A 12853-nucleotide genomic window follows, 5' to 3' on the forward strand; every position below is an offset into this window, starting at 1 on the left:
GGAGCATGTAAGAAAAGCGTCTTAACAAACCACAGGCTTGTGGCTCTACTTCTGAAATGTATCCGTTCTCTTAATGTGAAGCTTTGGGCTCAGATTTGCAAAAGCCCCATAGCTCCCAAAATAAGTTGTGCCGCCTTCAAGCAGAGCAATGAGCAAGCAGAAAGATACATTTCTCTGTAGGCACACAAGGGCCAGTGCTTCACACAGGAAGAGAATGGGACAGTGCAATACATTTTGCAGAGCCCTTCCATGAAAGGCTCTTGCTCTTTGGAAGTCAAGAGTCACCAAAGTACAAGGCATTGTATAGATACACCATCCCCCCCATATATAAGTAGTATCCATACATAGAAGGCAAACTAAAATGGCATTTGTTTTATATCATATAAAAACACGTGATCAAGAAGTCTGCCACAGTAATTCCCAGTGTGATCAATGCCTAACATAAGAGATACACTGAAAAGCAGCAAGTCGATTATTGACACAAGAGAGGAAAGGCCACTCTGTATTACAGAGAGGGAGGACCAGAAGCAAATCCCCAGATGCTGTAAAGAATGGCACAAGCATCTAGTGTTAGTCCAGAAGCAACGAGTGAGAGAGGAAGAAGACGGGGAGTAGAGAGAACATAACGTGATAAATATACCCAGAGACTTAAAGCATCCAGGGAAATGTGAGAAAAATGGAAGGAGGAGAATGGAGGATTAGATCAACTGTAAAAAGCCAGGAGCAGGAGATGAGAGTTAGGGACAGGAGAAAAGTCTTTCAGCCTTTAAAGGTTGCTGAGAAGTAGAAGGGACCTCCACCATACAGATGCTTCCACTACCCAACACCAAAAACAGCAGCCGTAGCTTTACACCCAATTACACCCAAGCTGGGGGGAGGGGGGGGGGGGCTCTGGGACCAGAAGGATGGCCAAAGCAGGGCAGGATGGACTTGGGAAGCAGCAGGGTCTCACACATACACACCCTCAGGGTTGAGACTGGACACAAGAGGGTTTTGCAGGTTGCGTGGATGTCCCAGGAACTGCTTGGCAGTAGGGCGTGGCGGGGATTCCACTGGAGTCACACTGCGGACTGCAGGAAAAAAAAAAATATTTTTAGAGTATAAGCCATCAGTCTTCACACAACCAGTACTAGTGTTTATTTTTGGTTCCGTACTTCCATTCATGTATCCATCTTGCAGAAACTGTGCCAGTTCTAACTGCTCCAGTTGATCCTGAAGCTCTGTGTGTGAGTGGGAGTGCGCTGGCAGGACACCTGTCTGTTGGATAAACTGCTGCAGGTTACACTGCCGCAGCTCCTTATTCAGCTCCTCCAGCTCGTCCTGTTTGGCCTGAGATGGAAGAGAACACATATCAGCAAGGAAAGCAGGGGATGGCTTAAAGCCCCAAACTGACTTAAATATATCTGTTAGACACAGATATGACTGTGTGTGTGATCTTAATGCCAATTTGATTGTCTCGATAAGCAACATTTTCTTTCATTCACCACATGGGGGCAGCATGGTCTGCAAGTCCAATGTCAACGATGGACACTTGGCTTTCAGGTCATTGCCACTTTCACAATGAATCATCTAAGCCTCTAGACTGCAAAAAGCATTTCCATCAGATGTGAGCAGGCTGAGGAAATGTTGGAAACACGACAATGCTCATTTTCAAATTAACTGATAGGAGAGATATTCATCAGCTGCAACATACACATGTCCATTTCAATAATGGTCATATCCTTATATGCTGTATAGATGCAGTGAATGGTCCATACACAGATTTAAAACCCCGATGTACACAAACAGGCCAATCAATCAGTCTTAATCGACCCTTTGTGCTTAATCAGCGTGTCTGCACACAGTACAGAGAGCAGCAGCAGTATGTTATGTATGTGTGTGTGTGTGTCTATATACATGTGGGTAATTGACGTTGGACTGACACAGACCGCTTAGGCAGTTCACACCTGCAGGTCTGCCTCCATTAGCCTGATGACAGAAACGCTGTGCTCATCACCACCAACACTTCAAACACCCGGCTGGCTGCCTTGACCCACAGGCTGACTGATGACTGACACAGACTCCTTCCCCTTACTAAGGACTGAGCTTTACTATGCTGTCATTTTGAGTGTTAACATTTCATTTACAGGAAGTCAACTTTTTTTATTTCCTCCATGCAATTATTGTCTGGGTGGCAAAATGCCTTGGGGTTATGTTTTATATTATAAGCTCTTACATGTATGTATTTCACGCTGGCATGTATAATAAAAAAAAAAAACAATACCGCTGTTCTGCAGCAGGGGATTATGGGGCAACAGTGGCGCAAAGGGATAGCAGGGTTGTCCAATAACCGGAAGGTTGGTGGTTCAATCCCAACTCCTCCCTAGTCACTGTTGTGTGTTCTTCACTTCACCCTAGCCTGTGGCGCGCCTTGCTAGTCATTGTATGACACTGCTTGTGCAGCAGCCGTAACGAATTAATACAGTATCTAAAATAAAAAAAAAAATAAAAAAATAACCTCAAAAATACTTGGTTGATTACTGTTATTGTCTATGGTACACAATCCCTGCTTGTTCCATCAACAAAGCACAAAATCTGTTGGGTTCACCCTCAGTGTCAGACACATTCCCGTAAGGACAACTGGCTGAACATCCAATGAGCTTATCATTACGTTTTAATCAGTCTTACAGCCAGTTTGCTAGTACCTAGGGGTCTACTGGATTAGGTAGGGGCCTTCCCTGATGGAACTGAACTGCTGAATTACAGTGTAATTCTATTTCAGTGTAACAAAAAATAACCTGCCACTCTATCATGCAGGGGGACTTTAATGTTCATTAGTCCTCTGAATGAAACTAGGTCCATGAAAATGACACCAGAGTCTTAGGTTTCATGAGGATTATGAGGAAACTCAAGTTTCACTTCAAACTGGGCTAGGCTTTTATTGATACAACCGCATCTATGACAACCACCAAAAGTAAACAATGATACCACAAACTCCAATTTGTTGAGGTCAAGTAGATCCAATAAAAGCAGTTCAAAGCAGTCCTTTTAATCTTTGTATACACTGTACAACAATATGTCCGTATCTAAACACCATTAGTGACATGTTAAAAAAAAACAAGGCTTACAAGGTGATACCTGCCAAACCAGTTTAGCTAGTCTGTAAATAGCTTGTCAGGAAATAAAACATATTTAAACATGGTAGGAATAGGAGAATACAACATTAATGTCATTGTAAGAATTTAAAATATTTAAGAATATATAAAAATGTCACAATAAAGCATGTTTCTTTTTAATTCATTTTCTTTGTTTCTACTGCATTCTGCAGGTAGGAGAGGGATACAGTTCACACTAAGGCAAAAGAGGGTGTATACTGCACCCCTCAAATGAGAACACAAGCGCTTATGTGGATTTAAAGTCCTTTTTCCAAAACTGTGACCTCTCTCCTTACCTGCAACAGAGACTCTGTCTTCCCCAGAGCCTTGTCAATGTCAGACAGCTGCTCCTCCATCTCTGTCCCGTGCCTCTCTTGGCTCCGTAGCTCAACCTTCACAACATCAAGCGACTCCTCGGGCCCATTGGCTTTCCGTTCTGCCTGGCTCTCCCGCTGGATCTCTTGCTCTAGCTGAGTAGAGCGAACAGAGAACTCATGGAGCTGCCGCCCACAGTCATCTAGCTTGGCGTGGAGATCCCCCAGCTTCCTCCTCATTACCCGCTCCCTTTCTACCTCTGCTTGAAGTTCCTCTTCCCAGTACTGCTCATGGGCAAGCTCAGCCTGGTTCCTTCGTAAAGCTTGCTCCAAGCTGTCTATTTCTTCTTGCAAGCGAGTGTCAGAAACAGGTGAAGGACATGGAGATGGATATGGACGCTCCCAGGAATGTGACTCCCTCTCCAAAGCTTCCAGCTGGGCTTCAATGGCCCTCAGTCTCTCTTGCTGCTGGAGAACTTTTCTAAATACCTCCTCTTTTGCAGGACCTACAGGAGGTGAGGGAGAAGGGGACAGCACATGAGGGGATACAGGGCTCGGTGAAGGGGAAGGGGAGGCTTGTTGCTCTGGAGAGTCCCGAGGAGACCTCTTAAACTGTTTGGCCTTTGTTTTAGGGGATGTGCTCGGCCCCAAGTTAAAGGTGAGGGCTTTCTTAGGCTGGCTACGTTTCGAAGGCTCTAGCTCAGGCTGCTTGGGTAGCGGAAGTGGAGTTGTTCTGTCTTGTTTTAAGCTGGGTCCATCGCTGCTACTGGGGCCTGTACGGCGCAGGAAGAACTGAACTTCACTGCCATGTTGGCCTAACTTCGCCAGAGACTCCAGAGGTTTCTCTGTGGCCAGCAGCTGTCTTTCTGTATCCCTTAGACGCTGGATTAGAACGTACCGGCCTGTCTGACCTGTAGACAAACACACATATACACATAGTGAGTATATATATATATAGATATATATATATATTAATCCATGTTCCCAGACATGCGTCCATGTCTCAAAAATTGCATATTAGTTAAGTATTAACTGAAGTATTTGTCACTTCTCAAAGACCTATTTCCCCTTCACTGTAAACAGTGATTCTGCGCAGATTCTACACAAGTGACACAGACTGAACAAAGGACATCAGAGGCAATATGATGTCGGTACCTCTAAATCTCTGCTTCTGATGATAGGAATAAAAGGCAGTTGCGTAAGCCTCACACAACAAGTGAAAAACGTTCAAATACACTGAAGTTTCCACAAGGACCACAAAATTAGGACAAACCCTCCCTTATGACTTGGCAGTCAGCTCACTCACGGAAGAAGGAGAGTGCTAAATCAGGAGTTATGTTGTTCAATGCTGCTACAGCATATGGCTTTAAGAAAAGCCGGAGGATACAGGCACAGAGAGCCAGCTCAAATCCAAACTGACTTACTGGCAATCCAGCAGCGCTCAATTTGGGTCAAGGGAGAACATACAGGTGAAGGCAGAGCAGGAAAGGGCTGCCGCAACTTTGCCATGTTTTAGTACACAGTTTTGAGTTAATGAAAATACTGTCGGCCAATAAGTTAGGACTTTTAAATACATGATTAGAGATTTAGTCTTATTTACTCACCTATGGCCTGTGCCAGAGCAATGACAACATCCTGGCAGGATGTCTCCTCAGAAAGGCCGCATACCACCCGCACCACTCCATCCACCCACACTTTAAGCTCCATCTCGGACCACGCAGGGCCGGGTGAGGGGTAAATGGTCTATGAGTCAGATCACTTCAGCTCGGCTTGACTCAGCTTACGGCTGCATGGCTCTGTAAAAGATGAACGGGATAGGCAGAGGTAAGAGGTGTGTTAATATGGTTGATAATCAATTCAGAAATGATACACACGATCTCTATGAAAGAACGTTTGTGCATGAAGAAACAATGGTGTTATATTTTGTGTGTGTGACTTCACTCAGTTGTAGATCATGATGTAATCTTACTCTAACATTACAAAACTTGATAGTATGTCAACTATATGCATTGACAGCTGTCATGTATACAGGGTCCACCATTATTCACAGTGTTGAAAAAATATCAGTTTATACACCAAACGTTAATGACAACGTTAATGTCAAAAATAAGCTTCATTGAATTGTACATTTCAAGACCATCAGCTGATGGGTAAAGCATTGTAGTGTTTTGTTAAATTCCTAGTGGTTAGTTAAGAGCCCCAGCAGTATCTTGCGGACCTGGGAGCATAAATGCCAATCTGTAACCCAATTAAACGCTCTGCTGCCCTCCTTCAAAGCCGTTATGATAGCTTATTGCCGAGGGGAACAGACAGAGAAAGTGGAGCAACTCAAGTGCGTCTATGTTGGGAAGAGGATGTTTGTGGGAATGGAAATACATAGAAACACAACAGCAGAGAGACAGAACAACTGTGTGCATGTTTGTCAAATCTGACCGGGCTCAGCAGGACCAGAACTGGGTTTTATCAAACTTCACAGAGCAGATAACAGCAGGTAGTCTTACACTATTTTGCAGTAGGTATGAGCTCAACAAATATCATTAAGTTCAAGCCCTCCTCCCTCAAGTCTGTACTTTTACAGCTGAACTTCAAAACAAGGTAATAAAATACTGTAGTGCACATATAAAGTGAACCGCCTCAGGCATAGGAAGATTTATCTGTAGAACTTGGCACGGTAAATGAAATTTTGTAGCCTAGGTGAGTAAAAGACAACTCTCCACCCAGAGACAGACAGATGGTGTTCTCGTTCTGTTTGTCTCTCCAGTTCTCAATGGGAGGTGTTTAATTCTGAGCCCCACCATTATCTTGCCCTTCATTCAGTGCAGGGCTGTGCTCCACTGGCTGACTATAGAGAGCTGCTTTGGAGGAATGCACTGACTTCATCTGCCAGCCGGAAGAATTCCTGCTTTTCTTAACAAAGCCCTCACCACACCCCTGCTCTGCTGCTGCTGACCTGGCTGCCCCACATGACCATTACTTCTCTGCTGTTTAGATGCCAAACACAAACTCTACTGACAAGCAACAGCTAGTCTGATGTGGCAACAACATGGCAGAACAGCACATGACACCACATACAGAGGGACTGATGGCAGAGCAGACACTGACCAAACATACACAATTACCTCATAGGAAACAAGGAAAAGATTGTGATGGATGATCACATGTAGTAAAAATTATTTTCAGTGACCTGAGAGAGGTGATTTCATCGAGAGAAGAAATAGAGTAGAGCAGAGTGTGCTTATCAAAATGAAAAAGCAGAGAAGTCCATATTTTGTCTTGAGAGTACATTGTGTTGCAAGACATAACTAAGACAGTAGATAATAATTTACCTGTGAGGCATTAAAAAACACAGAAGTAAAGAGGAAGTCACATTTTAATTCTTTTGGCCTAGTGAGGAGAACCTACCTTTTAGGCCTAAACCAATATTTCCTTTATGCAAAACCATATTCATACCATGAAATAACACTGTTTGTTTGTTTTCTGAGAGAGGTTACAGTCCTGACATTGTCTGTCAAATGCACACATGCACAAACAAAAAAAACAGGGTCTACCTAACTGGACTGTAATGTCATTTACAATGAGCTTAAAGAGAGTGTCTAACCTAATTCTAATTTCTATATCAGTCCAAGATGTTCATGTACCATAACAATCCCATTAAAAGAGAACACACAAACATCTCCCAGCTAAGAATGTCACTCTCCCATGATGCTTAGCTCTTGTACCTCCTGGCTGGTGAAATGTGATAATCTGCACTAACAGGAAACAAACAGGCCTGTGCCTCTCAGGTTGCTCTATTCTTTTTATCACAGGCACAACAACACTGAGAACCAGTCATCCACAGGAGCACAGCTCCATAGTCCTGTGTTAAGTCTCATGGAAATACAGATGAGTGAGAGGTACCTTTTTGAAAAATAGAAAAATGACCCTTACTGTAATGGTCCAGAATCCAAGCAGTCTATCAAACAAAACACACACCATCACTAACGCAAGATGAGCAAAATGTTTGGTTTCTGAGTCAACATACAGATGTTGTCCACAAACACAGACTGCAGACCTCTTTGCTCAAGTCACTGCACATACACGCCCATTTTCTATTCCAGGCCACTGAAGTTCTCCAAAACTCATAATTTCACCCACATGACAACACTCCACACCTCCCAACTCCACCCCCTTACCACAAGTCGCCCCCACCCAGCCCCCGACAAAGGATAAAACAAAAAAAAAGACAGCTCAAGCCCACCTCTACTTTCACCACACCCTGTACACCAAGACAAACAACACACAGTTTCAGTTGAAACTCTGACCTCTGGCCTGTCACATAATATCTCCGGTAGAAATGAGGGCACTGCACAATCAGCAATCAAGTCTCTCAAAACAAAAACACATCCATACCCATAAAGACACACTTGAGGAGCTTGTCTTCTGAATTTAATAAAGAAAACGACTAGTCAGACTATGTGATGAAAGTAAGAGAAAGACAGGAAGAAGACTGACAGTGAGAAAACAAAAAAGGCAGAGAATAAATAAGAAAAAAATGCTGACAGATAAAGGAGAACAAGTGGTAGAGCAGTGATTGGAGCCATGTGCCATCCCCTACCTCCCTTCTCATCATCACTCACCCATCTAACTAACCCGCTTTGTGTCTTTCATCACCCTGTCTGTGCCTTTGTCTGTCTCTCTTCAATAACAGCCTCCCAGTTCCTCTGTGAATTCAACTCAAGGCAGAAGCCGTTAGCGTCACAAGCCGGCAGACACACGGGGCATGATTTGGCTCGTCCGAGTGCCACTTGCATGCGCAACAGGGCTAAGCTGGGAATTGAGTGGCTTTTTGGACAAAGCTGGGCGACAACAAAACGCTTTTATTGACTAAAAATACATGACAGCTCATGAGAACACTTGATAGACCCTCTTACTGGATGTCCACTTTGTGGTGTGATATTTTCAGTTTAAAAATAACCACAAGAATTTATCTCAGGCAAGATATACACACACTCTCCAACTATTTTTATTTCCTTCTTACACATGCAGAAATGCATGTCCAGGCAAAAATACACACCCTTAACCTTCACTTTGCTTTCTGATGGTTTGAACGATTAATATCTGTTAGTCATACATAATATTGAGAAACATGCAGGTGCAAAAGCTTTTCAGAAAGGAATTTCAAGCAAAGTTATTATTGCCTTAGGCTACAGGAAGAGCATGCTTACTGTGTGTCTGTGTGTAAGTGTGTGTACAGCTCCCTGAGGAATGGTAGTGCAATGGTCAAAGATTGTGTATGCATGTATGCCCATGTACAATTATGTATGTGTGCGTGTGTGTGTGTGTGTTTCCAAGCACACATTTAGGCCTATCTTCATGAGAGGTGGCTCCAGCTCAGAGTAATTACTGTGCTATCTCTGCAGCAGCAGCAGTCTGAGGAACAATGGCAAGAGTAAAAGGACAGTATACATCACACACTGTCTCAGATCTCAGCAACAGATGGAAACACAAACACAACAAGTGTAGACAAATAGTTATCCCTATCAGCATCCACAGAGAAAATAAGACCCTGGTCCAGGCTGGTTTAAGTGCACATAATAGGATAAATATTGCTGTTGGAGGACAATGAACAGTGCTGAGAGAAGCTGTGCCCTCTGTGCCACTCTGCTCCAGGTTGGCAGAGAGATGCACTCAAAGAGCCAGTAACACGCTGGCACCAAACAGCCTGGTCTCATCTGTACTGTAGAGACACTATTGTTGTTCTAGTTCCACACTCAGCAGACAGTGTTGCCTCTTCTGTAACCCCTGGCAGCACTGAGTTCTCTGCCACGCCAGGCTGTACTGCCATTCTGGCGTGTCCACTGATAAAACTATTAAAAATGGGAAACAAATGTTTTTGTTTGTCCTCCCTCACCTCCCCCCTTTGCATTCCTTATTCCACTTCCTCCTCCTTTATCCTACACTGTTTCAGTTTATCAAGGGAGCACAATCAGTGTAAAAAAAAAAAAGCAAAGACAGAAAATCGCTGTGGCATGACCACGTCATAATAATTGTTCACAATGGTAGAAAATCTTACTTTTGATGTTCCTCAACAATAAGAAGGATTTCTCTTTGATGAATCACACAGGTATTCTCTGTCACATCTACTTTACGCAGCCTCTTGCTATACCTTAGGTTGTGACAATGCTTAAATTAGAACAGAGGTTTCCTGATGGTGCTGTGAGTTTTCATAAAACTATATTATGTCTAATTTCACAAAATCAGGACATAAAGTATTCCCCAAAATAAAAGTTGCCTCTAGGACTGAATTGTGCTAATCCCTGTATAAAACATCTGTGCAACCTAGGATCAACTTAGTCCTCAGGCACATTCAGAAGACATTTGGGAAAATACTTTACATTACATAATAGCACTGACAGACCTAGCTTCATGTATTTTTCCTCTCATGATTTTATCTCTGACAGAGCTTACAGATCTGTCATGAAGAAAGCAACATCTTCAAATTCTGTAAGATTCACTGGTAGCGCTCAAAACACCATCAACTCCCATGCAGGAGTCATCATCAGTAGCGCTCCAGTGCACTCAGAAACTAGATCTAAGATAAAAAGTTCTTCCACTGGACAACATTAAAACTTGATAACCTTCCATGGAAGACATCATCTGCTAGATGACAGTTTGTCAGGAAGGTGTTAACAACACATCAAACACTAGTGTGTTCACTTTTTTTGATCAAAACTTCTGTAGCTCTGCTTGTGCACTGTTAGGCATCAGTGCAGTCTTATGTATAAAATTCAAAATGACTGTGACTGTGATGTGTCTTCCTCACAGCAGAAGGCCAGGCTGCAACAGGCTCTTCAGATACACTGCTTGTTAATTAGACTGAACGGTTGCCTGGTTCTCTGTTAACAGGGCTACATTGAAGCTTTAGCACACCTGATGAATAATGCATTTGTTCACAGCACATTAATTTGGCAAATATTTCTCAGAACAAAGTCCAAATGCTTGTTACCGACTAGCTCTTTGAAAATGTCCCCCCGTCAGACGGTGTCTCTACTCTATTGACATGCTAATGACTCAGCGCAAAAAGAATCAGAAACGGCACTAATAAGCTTTAGTTGTCATACGTTCATACAGGGAGCTGTCTCTGCAGCCTTCAGCTACTATAATGATTGGCTCGTCCAAGTGTGAAATTTCAATGGGAGTAGATCAGTGGTTCATTAATACGGGGTCACCTCTGCCTCCAAATCAAAGCCTAACATGAACAGAGATACACAGCATTGACAACAAAGTTATAAGCACATATCCCAGATGTGCTGGAGTTAGTAACCTCTTATAAGTTAGATCATATGTGCTGCTGTTGTACAGGCTGTGTAAATGCATGCAATTGATGATTGGTGAGAGTTTAGGTTAAAGTCAAAAACTCCCTCACCTGTGGCTGTCACTACCACTGTAGTCACACTTTGTAAAACAGCATTTAGTGTGAAATCCCAGTCATCATGAATCACCAGCAGCACTCACACAGACAGATGGCAACTTGGCCTGAACCACAAGACAGAGGGAAAGCGAGGAGATGTGACAGAGAAAATATATATATATATATATATATATATATATATATATATATATATATATATATATATATATATATAGATAGATATAGATATAGATAGATATATTTCATTTCAATTCTTGAGAATACATACAAAATAAAAAAGAGGCAGTGTTTATATCGTTCTGCTTTGGAAATATAAAGCATCTCTGGCACGCTTCTGAGTTTTGTTAAAAAGTAATAGGGTATACCCATGAGGTCATGTGGCCACAATAGTTTATACAGTCCAAACCACATTAAAACACTACTATATTATTAATCTCACCCAGTGAAAGACTTACTCATACCTGATTTGGCTGTCATCATTCATTTGTTTGCTTCAACCCCGGAAACTGTGCAGAGGTGAGTACATTAGAGAGGAGGAATTTGTTTGCGCTGACTCATGGATCCACCCACTGAGCCAGCAGCTAATGGTGAGAATGATAATAAAGCACTGCACATAGCTTATAGAAGGCAGGGCAGAACAGAGCTGGCCTCCACTGAGAGCTCAGCTCTAGGATGAGAGGTTTGGCTGCCTGCAGGCTGAGCCCTGAGAGCACAGGAGTTTGTATTGTTAGGTGAGTCGGCGAAGAAGGGTTTTCAGACTGCTGATGGGCACCCATGTGTAATTATATACTCCTAATCTGACTCAGCAGTGCTTGCCAGGGAAGGAGGACATCACTCTGTTCCCAGCCAACTTGTACTGGATAAAACTCACATAACTCATATATAGGCCGTACAGCGAGTAGATGCATGCAAAAAGCAATATATTCAGTTAGCATGCTGGCAAAATAATATGTTACAAGGCGGTAAAAATAGAAGGCAGACTGGCTGACTCAAATAAAATTAACATGTAGCTGTAAAATTGAACCCCCTAATTTAAAGGATGCAATTTGCACAGTACATGAGTGGAAAATTTGTAGTCTTAAATTTACCAACATATCTTATTTATAGTTTTGTTTTTTTCCCCAGGTGTATGTGTGGGTGCTCCACTCTCACTTCCTGCATGAATGCATGCATGTGTCATTGAGGAGTCAGGAATGCCATGGTCTGCAGTGCCACTGGTTTAAGGCTAAACTCATGAGTAATTTAATGGTCGCTTCCATGTCTGTTGATATCAATTATTTACCCCTTTTTTGCTTTTCATGTTGTTTTTTTGTTTTTGTCATCTAAAATTCTCTAGCCCAGTCTGAAGTAAGAACTTTATTAACTTTGAAGAATACGTTTATTAGGGCCAAAGCATTCAAGTCTATAAATATTTTAAATTAAACACGCAATAATTTGATTTTACATATACAGGTGGTAAGCTTTGAGTATAAAGGTAACAGAAGGTAATGGAAGGCTAAATTGCTGGCGTTTGCAATACATGATGCAATACACTCTTCCCAGTCCTTTTCTTAGCTGAAGGGATTATTGCCATTAGCTTGCCTAGGGGAAAAATATGAATCTCAGGTCTCAATCTACACACAGCACCATCTATTTTAGGTAAGAGAGTTATTAATCCCAGACAGAGCAGGTGCACATTCTTGTGCACGGATGGAGTGGTGATATTACAAGAAAAACACATGACTTCAACAAAAAAAACAAGAACCTGTCTGTTGAATCCTTGTTTTGACAGATAAGAAGTGAAGAATTCCACCCAGCTTCCTCCCAAGACATCAATCTGAGGTCACGAACATTAGACACGCAGTTCACAAATGACTACTATGGCTAATTAAATCCATTCACTGCTGGTTTCGATTAGATTCGCCTTTGAAACTCTAAGCTAGAGGTTCCTGACAGTGACAAACCTGCCAGAGTTCAAAACAAAAGCCATCAGCTGTACGGATTAATATGTTAGT

General features: G+C 42.5%; 1 protein-coding gene across 8 annotated transcripts in view; it reads right to left on the bottom strand.

Moving 5' to 3' along the window:
• Nucleotides 1–12853, bottom strand: part of rassf7a (Ras association domain family member 7a) — a 30743-nt gene that overhangs the window by 851 nt on the left and 17039 nt on the right. For all 8 annotated transcript variants that reach the window (XM_028407872.1, XM_028407869.1, XM_028407873.1 and 5 more), the window contains 4 exons: nt 5053–5244; nt 3431–4359; nt 1155–1329; nt 963–1070 (listed from right to left, as the gene is read on the bottom strand). In XM_028407872.1, the coding sequence (XP_028263673.1) occupies nt 963–1070; nt 1155–1329; nt 3431–4359; nt 5053–5155 (1315 nt within the window). In that variant the 5' untranslated portion in view covers nt 5156–5244. The remainder of the gene's footprint in view (nt 1–962; nt 1071–1154; nt 1330–3430; nt 4360–5052; nt 5245–12853) is intronic.

This window comes from Parambassis ranga, chromosome 6 (assembly GCF_900634625.1).
Source record: "Parambassis ranga chromosome 6, fParRan2.1, whole genome shotgun sequence".
NCBI lineage: Eukaryota > Metazoa > Chordata > Actinopteri > Ambassidae > Parambassis > Parambassis ranga.